This window comes from Accipiter gentilis, chromosome 1, assembly GCF_929443795.1.
Source record: "Accipiter gentilis chromosome 1, bAccGen1.1, whole genome shotgun sequence".
NCBI classification, from domain to species: Eukaryota; Metazoa; Chordata; class Aves; order Accipitriformes; family Accipitridae; genus Astur; species Astur gentilis.
Genome location: NC_064880.1, coordinates 5,496,002 through 5,514,530, shown reverse-complemented (window position 1 = coordinate 5,514,530; position 18,529 = coordinate 5,496,002). Strand labels below are relative to the sequence as shown.

Here is an 18,529-nt window from a genome sequence, read left to right as displayed (position 1 = left end):
CATTTAAACAATTCTTTTTAGCTGCTTAGCTGTTTTAAGTTTGGTGGGGTTTTTCTGATACCTGTAACTACAAACATGTGAGTTTATGTATCACTGACCAAAAGGTAAGGAAACCAACAGTTTTAAAACAAATTTCTTCACACCAAATAATCTAAAATTTTGCATCATTACATAAGACCCACATACTTCAACTAACTAGCCCTTGTATAGAAGAAGTATATAGTAGGAGCAGTACAGCCTAATAAAAGACAGGAAGAAAGCACAACCACAATCAATGAAGGAATTCTCATTTTAGATGTGCTGTATCAACAGTAACAAACCAATCTCCACAAAACATTTGGATTTTAACATACCCTTACTTCAACAGGCAACTTCATTTCTTGGCATAAGGTACTTCCACAGTCCATCCTACTTGTTCCTTAATTAACATTTTTCATACCATCCACCATCTGCTTTATCAGCTAGCACAAAAATAACATACACTTTCAACCTTTCAAATCTATGAGATCAAATTCATTGCTAGTTTTCAATTTTAGCAAAAACTGCTAGCAAACTTTGAAAGACCACTTCACTATTGAAACGGTACCCATATATTTTGTAATACATATTATTTTGCATTTTGTCATTTCAGATATCTGAACTTTTTTGCCTTACAATTAAACCTTTATTTGTTGAAACCGAAATTCAAAAAGCACACCTCAAATACACACTTTATTTTACAATTGTAACGAGACCGTGGAGCACAACAGAGCTGATGCAAAGTTACAGTCTTCTAGGATACTTTCAACTGGAAGCAGCGTTCTCTGTGTTCTCACTCCTTCCTAAACATACACACAAACACATTGCCACTTCAAACCTTCATTTCTGGATTTACACTTCCATTCTCCCTTAAAACTAACCAAGTAAACAGACAGTGGGAAACCTACAGGGGGGTGAGAGGGTAGATAAAAAGGGGAAAAAAAGCAAGCAAACTTGGCCAAGATCAGTCCCCTCATTCCATTCCCATCTACTCAGCCACATGTATATTTTTGCAGGCACAAAGAATGACCAAAACTACTTCTTAAGCACATAAATCTCATGTCAGATTATGGCACTGAATTTGCAGTCCAAACCTAAACTGTTTCCATCCCAGTCACCATTGCTCCTCAGTATGTCACAAATTTTGCAGGTTAGAAATTATCTGCAGTTCAGTATCTGGGGGTACAATCAGATCTTTCTAATAATTTCCTGGAATAGAGAGACAGAGCGCAAAGCACACAAGAGGTAAAAATTGAAATTATTCTCTTATCCCTCATTGCATTTAAAATCAAGTCACTAGATTCAATAGCTCTACCTCTGTTAGCTATCAGTCATATTACAGGGCATTCTGCCATCAGACATGCCACATATTAGTCACTGTAGGGTGCTCCAGTGAAGAAGTGGCTAACTGTAGTTTGCCCTTCAGATAAACACCAGCAGACAGAATTAACTTGGGCTAAATCCTAGGATTAGCTGATATACAGTCTGTGCTGGGGCAGGAGGAGACAGACTGATAGATTTAAAAAAAAAAAAAATATATAAACAAACAACAAAAAAACCCACCCCACCAAAACCAAAACACAAACCCCCCAAACAAACTATCAATTCCCAATCAGAAATAAAACCTAGTAATGGTGAAAGTCAGGTATGGAACTGGAGAAACTGAACTTCCATCATTCGTGCAATACAGCCTGCTCTGTCATCTACATCTTCCATTCCCATACTGCTACCACATCTGAAGATGCTGAAGGCACAAAACCTCTTGAATTTCTATATATGAAATAAAATTAGGTTTCATCTCACAAAAGAGGCTTCACACCAGCCTTAACAATTCTCCTAGTGGCAGCAGTTGCCTACACAGAGCACACATTCCTAACAAATGCCAACACATACTAAGAGATAACAGCCAGCATAAAAGGCACTGTCCTGTCTTCACTTTTGTTCTCATTAATCATTGGTAAAGGAATAGGCAGAAATTTTCAAAAGACATGCTAGTCTAGACAGACCTTTGGAAGGGGTAACATTCAGGGAAACAAATACCAAATTCATTTCTGTGCCTTCTTCAAACTCTACTTGAATCAATATAAGCAATAGTTTTATTTTATGATGTCTCAATAATCAATTTAACCAATATAAAAGATCTAGGGCTTTCAGAACTGACTCCACAAGACCAAATTAACATTAAATATAGTCTCTTAAAATGCACGAGTCTGGAAAATATATCTGCGCCATCTGTAGACTGGAATGACAACAATGAGAACATGTTCGTTACTGAGAGCAGGGTGGAGCAGGCATTCTTTATTTGTTGGAACGTGAGTAACACCCCAAAGACACGTTTAATACCGGCTTCTTTCCTAGGCATACGTTGCAATCAGATATATGGCTATACTGTTTTTATAAGACAGACTTTCAGGGTTGTTATTATAAGAGATAAATGAAGGGAAATGGACACTTCCAGCTTGTAAAGCAGTGCTTGCTTTTCAAAGCATTGTTTGCATTTTTCAAATCATTAAAAGGGAAGGAAACCAAGTAGAAGCTAAGAACAGCTCATTTGGAATTCAACCGGATTCTCTCCCCACTGTGGAATTTCAATCCTGTACTGGGAGAAAGGTTGGATGGGGGAGGGAGTTAGGCTCAACAGCACCAGAGCAAGGCAAATGCTTGCTCACAGAAGCTGCTAGAAAGCCGCTCTCATCCTCAGCTGCTCTTACAGATCCAAGTGCTATAAATACCATCTCTACAGCTGGTGTTCTCGGAGAACAGCATGCCAGCAGGCTTTGCACCAAGTGGGAGCTAGTCGAACCATACTGTTCTACCTATCTGAAAAGCTGAACCAAAACCATTCCAAAACTTCCACTGTCAACTGATTACCTGAAAATGTCCTTCTGCAGAAGATGCACGTCAGGTCTATGTATGTAGTTGGCTAAGCACTTGGAGTTGAGGTGAATTCTTTCCTTACACATTTTCTGCTTCAAGGCGGATAAAACAATATCTCCTTTCACCCTCTGCTTTTACTTGATTACATCTCCAAGAGCCAATGGCTTTCTCCAAAGGCCATTTTGACCTTCAGACACATGCCAGCACTACATAAAGAGGACATCACGTAGCGCTGGAACCCTGGGTAGTCAGTTCTGCCAGCCTCAATATCTTAGAGGATTCATGTAGTGAAAATATCCAATTCTTAAAGTAGTTCCCATTGACAGTTTGCATTTTCTTTACTTATACTTGCATACCGAAAGGTGGCACATTATTTAAGTATTTGATAAAAAGAATCATCTCTAAGGCTCTAGTTCTGTGTCAGCGGGCACTAATTCTGAAGGGGCAGTATCTCACATGGTTTACAACAACCACTGACAGAAAACTGTTCTGGTTTCATTAGCAATATTCTCTCTCTCTACTATAGTTCTATACTAACTCCATAACAGTTTTTTAAATGTAGTCCAACTGCATTTAAGAAGAGCTGGAACATCCTAGCCATCCCACGGTCTTGCTCCAGGCCCATTATTTGTACCTCTAACATTTAAAAATCATTAAACGTTCATCTTCTCCCACCTCCCCGAAGTCATCTTCCAAAATAGATTTTTTCTTTCCTTTTTTTTTTTTTTTTAAAGTGTGCAGAATTAACACTTCTCAATTTATTTTTATACAATCATGAGTAAGGCTTTAGACAGAAAAACCAGCATGTAAAAAAATTCCAGGTTTTTGTTCTTCTCCAAAAAAATATTCAGGACTTAACAAAACGTATGAACTGCCAATACTGTAGGGCATTCAGAGACAGTGATTAAGACAGACTTATGGACAAGCAACAGAAATCCCCAACCCTGCAAAACACAGAGAGTTCTAATGTTCCTATGTAGAGTCTTTGCTTGTTGTCTGCATTCAGCATTACCTCTGTTACCATTTTATGACTCTCACTCCTAGAACGATCCAGTACTATTAGGAAAAAACTGAAGAAGCAAGAACCACTCCCCACCAAACTCCACTCCTGGAACAACTTTTTAAAGAGAATAAAAATTGCTTCCATTTTCTGTTTGACACAAACTTGCATTCAAGACTTCTCTTGCCTGTTACACGACTTGCAACAAATGTTGTAACTGGTAGCAGGACAGTCATTAGAAGAACTTGGTTAACCTCTACTATTGTGACTTCTTTGACTTGTCTTTCTTGCAGTTACGGCTGAATTGGGAACTGGTTTGACAATTCACACATCCTCCATATGACACATGATTTATATTTCCATAAAATGACCTGTTTTGATAACACATCTACCATGAATGCAGTGTAGTATTAACATATTGGACAAGTATTCATTTTGTTTTAACCACAGTTACGAGGATTTACAGACCAGAAAATCAGGGTAGGGTTAAGTGACTTTCCTCCACTGCTGTTTATCTTCCCAAGACAACGTCATCATGCAAGATACAAGCAAAAAAACTGGAAACACTTTAAAAAAAAAAAAAAAAAAGAAAAAAAAAAGAAAACGAAGCTGTATGTGGTAAAAACACTACACAAGACATGTTTTAAGAACCAATGCTCTTTGGCAGGTACTAATCATCAGAAACGAGGTATGCTTATTTTTGAGATACCTAAATTATTCATTTTCAGAAGACAGACTGAGAGTCAACACTTAAATCTATCTACAAGAATGAATCCTCCTACCTATTCTATACTTTCATTGAAAATGCATCGTCAAGAGAAAAAAAAAATCAAAAATTATTAGGTAAGACAACTACAATGAACTCTTTTGCTTGCATTTTCTACCTATGTAGCATATGCTACATAAATTCCCATTACTTTACTATCTACATGTACTCAGTGCTAGTCTAAATAGAAGCCAGTTTCTTATATGGACTTTTCTCACCAGTAATTTAGACCAAAGATTATTTCAATTATACAAGTTCCTTTGTGAAACTATCCAAGCTATGCTTACAGAATAGTACTGCAGAAAAAAAAAAAAAAAACACCCAAACTTCTTATTGTCCTGAAGGCACGCACACACAATGGGGTTTCTTTACCATTCAGTGTGTCTTTTCATTAAGAAAACAGTTAAAAATTAGATCAGAGAGAAAAAGATCAGCAAGCCATACTTCCCCATCACCCCCCTCCTTTAGGATTAAGTTTCTTTGAAAGAGGTTACTAATTTTTAGAGCTACATAACAATGAAAAAGGCAAAATTAAACAACATCTCCTGTCATTGTATACCAATAAAGTACTGGCTGAATTACTGATGGGCCAATTACCTTGCTATATGAACCTTTCAATAGTTTTGACTTTGTATTATTTTTCAAATATCAGCAATTTTAGTATTATATTTCAAATATCACTAATTTAGACAAACATGCCATAAATCAAAAGCCTTTTAAGTTTCGTCCTGCTTTCTCACCCATTTTTATTTTGCTCCAGAACAACTGCATAAAGCAGGACACATCTTAAAAGAAAAAAAAAGAAATTAAGGAAAAAACCTAAACAGAAAAGGAACTCAAATTAGATGTTTTTCTATTAACTTTTTTTAGACCAGAGGTTTATAAACCTTAGAGAGGAAAAAACCCAAACAACCATCAGAAGAAAACACTTTTTTTTCCTCAACCTCTACAAGTTAACTCCAGAATGTCTTACGAAGTTTTTCTGATGCCAAGGATGCCTGCTTGAGAACCTAACTGCCATATGTCTACAGCAGCAGCTGTGACTATTGTTACTGGCAGATGGGACTGCTCCACTGTGCCTATTTTCATTAAACATCCAATACCTTAAGCAGTCCACAAAAGAACCCACATTACGAAGCCACAGAGACTATTACCGAGTTAAAATCCAAACCAGGTAATTTTCAGTCCTAACCCGAAGATCCAGTTGCACTTGTATCTTTCAAGATAATCTAGACTGTGCAGGTGCATTTCTACACTAACGTGGTTTATGGCAAACCAGAATATACAATAATCTCAGATGAACTATAGTTTGAGAACTTTGTGTTACTCTGTCAATGGCACCCACAAGGTGCTAAAACCTATTTCCATTTATCTAGTGCACAATTAATGCAACATCAATTGCAGAGGACATATTCCAAGTAGGATACTCCCTTATTTCCCTGCTTCATTACTTTAGTTTTCTACATACTTATTTAGCTTTTTAGAACAACAAGCTAGCTGGACTCTTTCTAGTGATAAATATCTAAATGCTGTCTTGTAGTTATTAGCTTGAACCTCTGCTTCATTGTCATTTGTTTTTATTTATGCATTAATTATTTACAGACAGGATTATCAAATCACTTCCACAAAAAAAAAAAAACAAACAAAACCCAGAAAAAACACAACACTATGTAAGTCTTTAGGCACAGAATAGCTTAGTTTTTAATTTCAATAATCCAAGGCAGCAGCTGCCAACATTATTTATATTTGTTACATTTCAAAAGCTGATATAAGAATGAGTACAAGAACTACTGACACACAAAATACTCTTAGGTCTATAGCTCACCTTTTATCCCATGTATTATACAGCAGAATCTTTTTCCCACTCACCACAAAAACAGTAATTAATGAAGTGGACAGGAAGTAATTAATATTTTGTGGTTAAGATGCATTGGTGTAAATCATTCCAAACAAAAAAAAATGTGAAAAAGCAGGAGTTAAAGACAAAACAAATTCAATCAAGATATGCTGACAACCATGATCTATTCTTTAATTACTCATTTCAAAAAGCTGCTTTTGAGTTTGCAGCACGATAAACCACCTATCCAGTAATTTAAAAAAAGATAAATTTTCAAATTTATGTAAAGACTGACAAAGTTAAACAATGTTATCTCAGAGGAAAAGACAAAAGTGTTATTTCAGAAGTTTCAGTCTGTTTCAGTGTTATCTTGGATTTTATCAATAAGCCACCACCACCACAAAAAGCAACTTAAAAGTCCACTGATACCAACTTTCACTTGAAAATATTCTGTAATAAGCAGAATATGAAACAAAGACTATCCTAGGCAGCATCAAGCTAACCGATAGTAAGGACTGCTAACAGAGGGATCACCCTAGGCAATTAATTGTCAATATGAAAAGTCCTCAGAGCCCACTAACTTTTCTCTTCTCTCACCAGGAACCCTAGCATGGCTAACAACACTTTGGGCAATGCTACAAACACAGCTATACTGTGCATACCCACTCAGGACTAGGCACACATGAGACTTACAGGCATACTTTCATTCTACTAATGACCTCTGTACAATGGACAATATAGATATGCTCTTCAGAGCATAACTCCAAATGAAAACAAAACATTTAGGTCAATTGAATCCACTTGCACATCAGGTGCTTTTGAAAACAAATTTTGTGTCTTAAGATCATTTCTAACTGATAATAATAAAAAACAACAATGATCTTTTCTTAAACTAATCCCACTCAGTTACTGTTTTGGTAGGGTTTTTTAATTAGTAATTTGATGGTGACATTACCTCTTCTTTGGAAAGCATTTTGCATTCGCAAATTAACTTAAGTAGTAGGCTTTTGCAGGTTCTAACTTCTCATGTCTAAGAATTCCTCTATTATCTTCTATTCTCCTACCCCCTCTTCTCCCATCTCCAGTGAAGAACTTTTGGCCATATCATTTAAATGGATACCATCTGCAGTTAGATAAGATCCGAGTAGCACAGGCCTTCTGCCAAAATACCAGCCCTTTAATGCAGTCAGCACATGTGACTTCAGCGGGACTGCAGAATTTCAATTTTGCAACATATATTTTAAAAACAAAGACTGACAATTCTTTAACTGCAAGATACTGTATTACTGCAGATCAATAGCTTTCTGACCATAAAGGGGGAAAAAAAAAATTAGTCTTATCATCTTAGCATAGTAGAAGGGGAAAAAAAAAAAAAGGACAATACGTTTCAATTACCGATTTCAAAATTCACATATTTTGCATTCTTCTGACAGAAAAATAGAAGTCCCAAGTACTCACAGTAAGTTCTGTTAACGTTGTGCATTAAAGACCTTTGTAAAAACTCCCTGAGGTTAAGACATATACAGAACTGTATTCAGCTACATTGTCATTTTTAAACATTGAGACATTATAAAGACGGAGATATACTATGGATCTTGACTAAAGGCCTTCATCTTCTATGAGGAAATAACATAAAAGCCAGATAGGATAACAACTTAATTCTGTAGAAGACCTCAAGTTCACAACAAAACTACACTTGTTTTGCTTCTAAGGCAAAGTTAAACTGTGTGACAAAATTGAGAACAAGCTTTCTAACCCAGGAGGATGTTTTGTTTTGCTGGCAAGCCCAACGTGAATGATGGGCAGTCCCAAAAGCTGTAAACAGCGAAATTCACACAAAAACTGACAAACAAAAGCAGCGTGTCAGGCAACAACCCTGGTGGCATTCTGACTTCAGGAACATACTTCATTATGGATGTCAAAAAATGCTCCTTTTTTCAGATATTCATTTAAAAAAAAACATAAATGGAGTACACCTATGACACACTGCATTATCTATATCTCTACACCATTTTCCTTAAAATAATCCTAAGCACTTAGCCTCAGTTTCACTCTAACGTAGCCTCTGCCTATATCAGCCAATACATTTACAAAACACGAGACCTGGACAAAGTTTAAACTCAGGACACAAAGTATTCGTAGAATAGCTTGGCCAATCAATACATAAAGAATTAGCATTCAACCAACAGTCAAAATCCCTTCTTAGCTACCAGACTTCACACTGTCTATCCTGTTCATCACAACAGTCCATTAGGCTTTAATTCCGAGATAAGGGAACTTTAACTGTCTTGGAGGCTTAAAATAGTCACTACCCAAGATATCACCAGCCTCTCAGATTTGCCTCCTGTCAACTTGACTTTTCAGAGGCAAGATATCTAAGCTTTGATCCTTCCACTGGCACATTTGAAGGTATGAAACAGGAACTCCATAGGCTATAATTACTACTGAATTCCCTTTATTTTGAAATTGCTGCATCAGATGTGAGAGTCAGATACATTAATGTCACTTTCTGTAGTCAGGTTTTAGCCAACAAGTTCAGATCTTAATAATAAGGAGCTCAATAATATAACTGTGAGGCTGCAAAGCCTGAGGGATCATGAAGAACAAAGAATCCTTGGCAGAAACAGCAACAGTACTTATGCCCCCAAATCTGACATGTAGCCTAAAAGCACACCAGAAGAATTTCAGCTTGAAGTTACGTGTCAGACAACTTGTTAGGAAGATTCTTTGGAGAAAAGATTTCTGTTCAGGTTTTTTTCCCCACCAAACCATGCCTTATTCATATACTTGATTATATGATCCTCTTCTATTCAATGAGTAAAATTACTCCTCTGTCTACTGCTTTCCTCTGTATTTCTCCCCTAAGAGGGAAATACAGGGAAAAAATAGCCCGCAGACTGTAAGAACATCTATTGCAACTGATGATTCCTTTCCCACAGTCTATAATGGCCCCTGATGACTTAAACTTGACCATCTGTCATATCACACATCTTGTATCAGAGCCACAGGACTCAAATAGAAGGCTACAGATTAGAACATCTCCAGAGCACAAAATATAGCAAAAGCTGTAAAGCAATTTCCAACTAGATAAATCAGGAAGTATTTTTCTCCTCTTGAAAGCCAATACAGTTTCTTGAAAACGTTAAGTGCCTTTGCAGTGCAGCTCTAGTGTTCAGAAGCAGAACCAGTGTCTTTTGTCTACACCACATTTCGAACTTAGATTGATCACCCTTGTCATTGTACTACAAACAAGCTGTTTCCACAGGTTCCTGGAGTTGAAAAATCTTAGGCATCTAAAATTATAGCTGTCATGTCATGACAGCAGCAAGAAAACCTATCACAGTGGCACCCAGTGGTGCTGCTGTAGTTCAGAGCTTGGTGGCATTTCCATAACAAATACCATCTAATAGAGTCTATAGTTCTTCCATTCTGCACTGGTTTGGTCTGAAAGTTGGCAGGCATCATTGGGATACAAGCACCTGTTTCTACATGAGATGACTCCTGAACATTCCCCTCATTTTAAATGGAAATTTTGAAACTCAACTAAGAAAAAAGTTTCTTCAAGTAATATTCCACATAAGGTCTGAAGATAAGAATTTACTGCGCTGAAAAACAAGCTCTCTGTGTGATGCCTCTCTTCCAGTGAAAACATGAACATTGTATATAATTTAAGTGAGCACAACCAGGACTTAAATTCCATTGCAGAAGCAGGCTGAAGTACAACCTTGGCTAAAAAAAAGGGAGGAGCCCGTATGAAACCTCCTTTGTATTAACAAACATGAGTAAATACTCAAGTAATCACCCAGTGAAGTAACTCAGTGCTTTTGGAGTGTTACTTCCTACAGCTACAGACAAGATGACTCTACTCGATTACCTAACAATGAAAAACTACCATAAGAGCAGCAGTGTATAGGTATAGTTATTAGTCTACACAACCAATGACACTGCAGCAAATGGTATTAAAACTGCCTTGACCTTAAGAAGCATGTAACAAAAAAAAATAATTTAAAAAAATTTAAAAAAAAATCAATCAATAAATGGTGTGCCCATATTCAGTTTCCCATAGAAGAGTCTCCTCCTCCAAATCAGACCCACAATAATTATTTAAGAACCCTAACACTTCTAATCGGTTAGAAACTTAGATGACTATGTAGTCTGTTATTTTGCCATCATTTGGACATCTAATCTGGAAAGCATAAAACTTGACAACCTTTTCCCCTCAGCTTTCTCACTCAAATTAGACTCCTAAACAAAGGCACACAGAATAAGCACACCAAGAACTAAAGCACCAGACCCAAGCAGCGAGTTATACCACAACAATTATCATGTGGTGGTCTGCAACGTATCCCTGTATCTGTCAGTCCACACAGTAATCCCACACACTGAAGTTAACAAAAAGATTTTCACTTCAGTGTTCTAATTTTTCTGTAGATTTCTCAACTCAGCACAATCAAACACCATAAACAACTGCATTCAAAATCAAGATACCCGTGATTTTGACTTTCTAGTCAAATTCAGAGACAATCTAGTTTGTAATGACAACCTCAGAAGAGAAGACTTCCTAAGAGAGTAATTCTAGATGATATAACATACAGAGTTTAGTCTGACAAAAAAAGAGAGGATTAAGTAGGAAGGGAGAGGAGAAAAGAAAGACTCCCTTACGAGATTAGAACAAACTTACTGGTTGAATTGCCTTGCATCTGGATGATACATTTGGATTCTTTGCTGGTTTCTCGGGAATTGAAGGGCCGGACCCGAACAGCCACCTTCACTGAAGCCCCCGACATTCTGGTTGCTTGTTGTGCAGTCAAGAAATTGAAAGTGAAGGGGTCAAGAGTGTTTCAAGTTATCCTTCTTCTTGATGCTTTCTAAAGAGAAAAATACAATTAGTGATTTACAGCTATTGTATTCAAGATGTTCATAAAATAAGGGAGGTTCAAGTTATTTGGTAACTTCAATTTCTACTTTGCAATCACCCTCCCCCCCACCCCAAAGCTGTCACTTCAAAGACAGAACTTAACAGCACCTGTACACTGTCTCCCTAGTCAAAAGTTTCTCTCATCTGAAGCAGTTCTTTTGAACAGTACAAACGTATTTGTTTTCATTACTTGGTTTTCTTCCCAGAAAGTGGGGATGCCAATACCAAACTGAAGATCTGGTTGCAACATGTGTTAGGCTTAACCTAACAAAGATAATTTTAGCAATAAAGATACAGCTACTTGGATTTCAGCATGAGCTAACTACCATATACTACATACGTATGTATCTAGGTTCTCCAGCTGTCAACCTTTGCTGCCAGAACACGTTAGCAATAATATTAAAACTAACACAAGTGTGATGGGCCGTATCACACTGCCTTTCAATACACACCATTCCAGAGAAAAGGGTGTACCCAACAACCTTAAAGAACCCTTTGCAGTCCTGGGAAAGTCCTCTTCTCAAAGGAAATAAAAACTCATTGACTACTTGTGTATCTAGTGATTAAAGGACACACTACTCTGTAAGGAAGAAGAATAAAAATCATTGCCTTCAGGGTAAATATTACTACCTATCTTTAGCAAATGTTCACCAGTAAATTCACCTTCATTATCAAAATACCTGTTCAAATCCTACTGCATCCAAATGGTGGAGCCCTTTAGTTGGCAGGAAACTCCCTGATAGCCACAATCCAAACGTCAAGGCATGTCCGAGACAGAATTGAAATGCAGGGTTAATAAAGATTGGTTCAACTGTATTGTCTTTGACCAACCTTTTCCACTGGAAGAAAGTTTTTCCCTTGGTCTATGATTAAGCAGTTTAACTTATTGCCACAAGATACTGTCAGTACTGAAGTTAAACACACTCAAAAAGCAGTAAGATGGATTAAAAAAAAAAAAGCCATCAAGGTCTAGTAAAAAGCTAACCACCCTTGGCTAGGAAAGCCTCCATGGCACAGACTCTCAGAACCAGGAAGACTATACTGAGAAAATGTAATTAAATGGTTAGTTTATCCTTATATTCTAAATACCTGACAGGGCCACTGCTGAAGACAGGATTCAGGGCTACGTGAATCTTTGGTCTGACTCAATGCAGTCATTTCTATCTTGAATCTGAGTTTACATGGGCAGAACTCTACCCTGCACAAGTCATCATGCATGACCCAAAACCCTTGATGTCTTCTTTTCTGGTTATCTGTACACCACCTATTCAATGAAATGTTCATTTCAGCGTTGTAATCACAGTCCCACAAAAGTACAAAACTTACTAGCAGATCTGAAGCAAAAGCACTTCGTCTCTGAAGTAAGTTCTACAGCTGGTAAAAAACACTTAAACATGCTTAATTCAAGTTATGACACATCTTCACACAGTACAAGAAGTTTTTAATAAAACTGCATTACTTCTTTAATGCAATCACATGGTGAAGGCAGAAATTAAATTACTCCACTAAGTAGAAGTAATTTAAAGCATTCCTTATTTTAGCAGGTACCTGAGGTATCTCACCAGACTAGAAGAATGTCTTTAGGAACAAGCCAACTGAATTTCAATGTCAGTGGTACAGCAAACTGGTAAAATAATGATTCACGAGACAGTCACACAGTCAACTTAAGGTTAGTACAGAATTTTAGGAAGTTTCACTAAAAACTTAAACAAAGAATAGAGTAAAGAAGTAATGGGAATGAATTCACATGATATTCAAAGTTTAAAAGAGAATCTGGGTTGTTTGAGGACTGCTTTATTTACTTTTCTTCAGAGGTGCCTACTTTTTTGTATAATAAAGTGTACCAAACATGTAGCTTCATTACAAACCTTCTTCCTAAGTATCTACTACATGGAATTTTTGCTCTCCTTTCTTACCTTGACCCTTGCGTAAGTACCGGTGCCCTCACATGAAAGCTAAGTGACAAGACTAATCCTGATACATCCCAGTAGTATTATTCAACTGACCCTGAATATAGCTGCTAGAAAACAGGAATGTTACCGTACATGGCCACTAAGCATTGTTTCTGAGATACAATTTAAGAAATCTATCAAGTGCAAAATCTCTGTTATTACTAAGTTTGTACTGACACAGTTTACTTTGTCAGATTGCAGAAAAAGATGAGTCAGTGGAATTTTCATAGGGTGCAGCACATCACAGAAACTCTACCTGACAGTGGCTTAGTGGTTCTCATCTTTCTTTTCCCCATCTATCCATATTAATGGGAAAACCATAATTTTGTCAACATCCCACAAGGGCCAATGATTAAAGGTAAGGCCATTAATGAAAAGGATTTATTTTTTTTTTAAGAAAACAAAAATACAACCAATGTGTTCTTATAATCTTATTTATGAAAAGTAGGGAGCTTATTTTCTCTTACTTACTCTTCTTACTGAAGAGTCCCACAAAAATTTTTTTCTGTTGTTTTCATAGAAATACCTCCCAGAATACTACATTAATTTCTGCAGATAACTAGTATATCTAGGAAATTGGCAAGCAGAAGATGGAGTGAAAGAATCATCTACTTTGAAAAAAAAAAAAAATTCTTGAGTACCCATGAACACCATATTCACAATAACAAAGTATGAAAAGCACGCTGCCAGAGACTCCATATGCACTAGCTAGATGATAGCCTTGTTTGAAACATAGCTGTGAAGAAGTTCTTACAGAACAGGTCACAAAATCACCTACAACAGCATAAAAATTTAACTGCTAGACTTTTGTAATTACCAACTTTTCCCAACCCTAACTTTTGTGCTCACAGAAAATTAAATGTGGTATAATTTTCATTCTCATTCATTCTCAACTCTGCTATTTTTCATAGCTGACATATGCAAAATGCCTACTTCTAGATGCACATGGACTTCAGATGTTTTGAACACCACCTCATTATGCAAGGCTTAATCTTCATTAATAAGAAAATTAACCAAAAATTATATATTTTTCTAAGCTTCCCATAAACTTAAGTTGTTGGGGTTTTGAGTGGTTTTTTCCACTTATCAGCAACTTTAACTGGTTGTAACATTTTTTTAAAGGCACTATTGCCCTCATCATCCAGAATGATAAAACAAGGCAAAATAAGACCAAGTTGCATAGCATCACAGATAATAAATTGCAACTCGTTTTTCAGGGTTCACATTTCCTAGTAGTATCACTACTACAAAACGCTGTCTACAGAGTGGCAATAGGAGACGTAACTTGCAACAGAGTAAAACAAAATGTGCAATACAGTCTGTGGTGCAGATTTTCAAGAGCAATCTTTATAAAAGAAAGCTTCTTTTTTTTATGTTCATTATAGCCTTAGAAGGCTGCCATCCATGCCAGAATGAATCATTCTCCTAATGCCTTGGAAAGAGTTTCTACTAGCTGTGTATCTTTTAACGCTCAGTCTGTATGAATCCAATCAGGAACCAAGTAAAGAAGGGAACTGCATGCTTGAGTCTTTGACATGATATACTACTGGCTCTAAAACAGGTGGTAGATAGTATTTGAGTTGTTTAGAAAGCTCCATCAGCACAAAAGCGAATCCTACATATTAATTTTACACTTATCTTAAACTATTATTAAGAGATATCCACCATCCACCCTGTAAGTCACACAGTGACCCTTTAATATCAAGGTGTGTCATTAAACAAACCATCTAAACATCTTGTCTGTTTTCTGTTATTCAAGCTTACAAACCCAATGATGTTGGTCCACCACCCTTCGTGGTCTCAAAGCACTTGTAACTAGATTTGGACTTTCACACAAATGTTTAAAGTTACAAGCTGTTCATTAAGACTTGCATCCTTGGACGTACTTGAAAGTTTTGGCAAACGAGTTTTTATGCAATGTCAAAATACAGAACGTATTGCTATTTTTCTGAAATAAAATTACAAGCACAGTAGGGATTTAGAGTCAAATTATTATTTATATATTCAGAGAAGTTTGCGACAAGTTCAAAGTGGTTGCAAAAACAGTGTTCAGAATCTGTATCTCTACATTCAAATAAAAAAAACCTGAAACACCACACATCACAAATGAAGAAGCATCACTTTTATTTAACATAGCCACCTATTGTGTCATATTTGCACAGGTATGCCTACCAGAGAATGTACTAACTTTTAAATTAAAAAAATTGCTTGTATCTTAACGAGTACAACAGATCTAAAGAAAAAAAACAAACAAGGATAGAGATTAGTATGTGGAAAGTTAGCAAAGCAGCTGTTCAGAGCAGCAGGGGTTTATGAACAAGAGGACCACAGCAAATCCAATTTTAGGTCCTCCACTAAGGATAAGGTAGTGATGACAGTCTCATATATCAGCTGAACTCATACACTACAACTTGCTATCTTTGTACAAGTGAAGATGCCAGATAAAACAGTGGTGCAGAACTTGGTGATGCACTGAAAATCTGATCATATAAACATACGGCTATTTATCAACACATCACGGTACTGGATTGTGCAATAACAAAAAGAACTGAGCTAAGAAAAAGCTGGAAGTGAAGAGAAATACACTTTAAAATTTGGTATGAACCTATTCTACATTTCAAAGAACAAATTCACCATCTGCTTCTGGTGAATTCTAGTTTTGCAACGTCAGTTTAATACCCATATTCTGCCAGTGACCCCAAAACTACCGGGCCTGTCATCCTGTCTCCTGACGCCTGCCTCCTGACTTAGCTCAGAGGATTGTCAGATCATCATCCCAATATGGCTGCCTCAGTAATTGTGCTGTACGGAATCCAGGGACAGAGCCACCAACTACAGGTCCACAAAACCCACCCTGAAAACCACAATCCTTTTACATTCTTGCATCTTCCAGCTGGGTGAGGGACTACGCCTCCCTCCTGAACGAGCAATTATCGCCTCCGCCTCATCTGAGCTAGAAAGGAGAAAAAGGACGGCGAAACGCGGCGATATTCGCGACCCACACAGCGGACGGGATTGAGACGAGGGAAAGGACGGGAAGCAGCCGCACCGCCATGGCTCGGAGCGCCTGGGGGAAAGGGGAAGGAAGCGTCCCAGGGGACAACTATATGCATCAGGCAGATGCAGGCGACGAAAGGCCGAGTCCGGGCCCCACGCCCTTGTGCCGCTGCCCTGACAGCTCCGGGGCACCCTGACCTGCCAACGCTCCCCGCCGTTCCCACCCCGCCTCCCCTCCACTTCCCAGGCCCCATCCCACCCGTGGAGCCCCCCCCGTTCCCCCTCCCGAACAGCTGCGTACACCAGCAACCCCCGCCTCCCCCACCGCATTACGGCATCCACCCCGCCCCCCCACCAAGCCGTTCCCCTCCTCGCCTCCCCCCCCCGCTCCCCTGACAAACCGCCGCCAGCGACCGTCGGACCGAGCTCCGTCGGCGTAAGCCACCCCTCACCTGGGGACGGGAGTGGGTATCCGCAGGACGCGGGCAGCGCGGGGCCGCCGGCGCTGTCAGCAGCTGGGGAAGGCGGTGGGGCCGGCGAAGCAGAGCAGCGCGGGGCGGAGGAAAGAGAAGAGTCCGGCCATCCCCATCACGCTTCGCCGCCTCCACCGAGGCCGGGAGACCCCCCCACCCCGCCACCAGGAAGGAAGCGGGAAGGGTGAGGGAGGGAGGGAAGGAGGAGGGAGGGGAGAAAAGGGGAGGGAGGAAAGAGAAAGGCCGCGCCGGGAAGAAGGAACGCAGCGACGCGCTCCCCACAGCGCCGCTCCCACACTGACAGGATCGCGGGGCTCCGCGCCCGAACCCGCCTCTGCAGGGGGAGGAACGTCGGTCCCGCCAATAGCCGCTCGCCGCTGCTCCCTCCTCCCTGCAGCCCACCAATCGCCAGGCGGAGAACTCGGCGCGTGCCCGCCTCTCGCCGTGCCAATCGCAGGCTGACACTGCCGTGCAGCAATCACAGCTCGGGAATGTCCAACCGCAATGACGAGCTCCACTCCACCCTCTGAGTCAATCCCTCCGCCGAGCCCCAGGGACACGGGGATTCGGTTCTTCTCCATTGCCAGCCAATCAGAACTCGGGGCGGAATCCGTGTCGTCCCTCTTTCAACCTATAGCGAGCGGCGCGAGGACACCCTTGTCAATATCACCGTCCCTCCGTGCTCTGCCTGTGTGTGTGCGTGCGCGCCCCCCCAGGCTGAGGCGGCCTTGCCTGCGGGCCTGAGAGCGGCGGTGTCGTTGCCAAAGACGTGAGCAGAAATCGGGCACTTGTGACTAAAAATAGCCTTTTAACGTATGCGGCTGCTCGACGCCCCCAACTCCAGGGGCCCGTGAGCGCGTCGGCGTGCCTGCCTGCCGAAAAACGGTGGCTGAAGTAACGAATTCGCCAAGTCCCAGCCGGCTTCGGTGGGATTCAGTAGGATTTTGAGTCCTAAACGAGGCCTAACGATGGTAGTTCAGAGGGAAGAGATTAATTTTCCCTCCCCCCCCCACCCCCCAAATATTCTTTGAGCAGCCTAAATTATTTTTTGTAGCTTTCATCATGTATCTTTATGTAGGTGATTAAATTGTTTAAGTCAATGGTGTTGTATTAGATTGTGTAGTTTAAATAATTTCACGCATATTCTCATAGTAAAAATTTTTTTGTGCGGCAATAACTTCAGCTGTCAAGTTCCTCATTTCCATTAGCGCTTTGATCATTACTAATGTTAGAAATAGGCTTGTATATAAGCTTATAAGCATTTTAAAGTAATATTCCATAAAGTACCTTACGTAGCTGTCTTCCATACACACACCATCACGTATGAATTGGATTTAAGCTGTTGAGAACATTTGGGACCTGAGATCTCTAGTTTCAGAATGAGGTTTATTTTTGTTCACAGGCCCCTAGCTATTGACTACATTGATCTTCACTGTGTCTCTTGTGTTCCCCATCAGTCTCAGGGTTTTGGGAGGAGTTGCTTGTTACTTTTGGCGAAAAATGACTTTTCACCACTGCCAATCTCATTGTCTGTGGAGAGCATTTGCAGTTACGCCTGTGAATGCAAAAGCCTAACCCCACATAGCTGAACAGTGGTTGGTAGGGAAATACTGCCACAGAACCAGCAAAGCAAAAATAGGTGGCTTCCACACGTCCTAGAAAATACCATTATTTGAACTGTGGAAGACTTC

General features: G+C 39.4%; 1 protein-coding gene across 25 annotated transcripts in view; it reads right to left on the bottom strand.

Moving 5' to 3' along the window:
• Positions 1-17,261, bottom strand: part of KIF1B (kinesin family member 1B) — a 93,822-nt gene extending 76,561 nt beyond the window's left edge. For 3 of the 25 annotated variants that reach the window (XM_049799252.1, XM_049801005.1, XM_049800131.1), the window contains exons 1-2: positions 16,818-17,228; positions 11,180-11,366 (exon numbers count right to left, since the gene is read on the bottom strand). In XM_049799252.1, the coding sequence (XP_049655209.1) occupies positions 11,180-11,285 (106 nt within the window). In that variant the 5' untranslated portion in view covers positions 11,286-11,366; positions 16,818-17,228. Of the gene's footprint in view, positions 1-11,179; positions 11,367-16,817 lie in introns of all 25 variants that reach the window. The other 22 variants (XM_049803559.1, XM_049806136.1, XM_049801816.1 and 19 more) reach the window with 13 other exon arrangements.
• Positions 17,262-18,529: the final 1,268 nt, after the last annotated feature.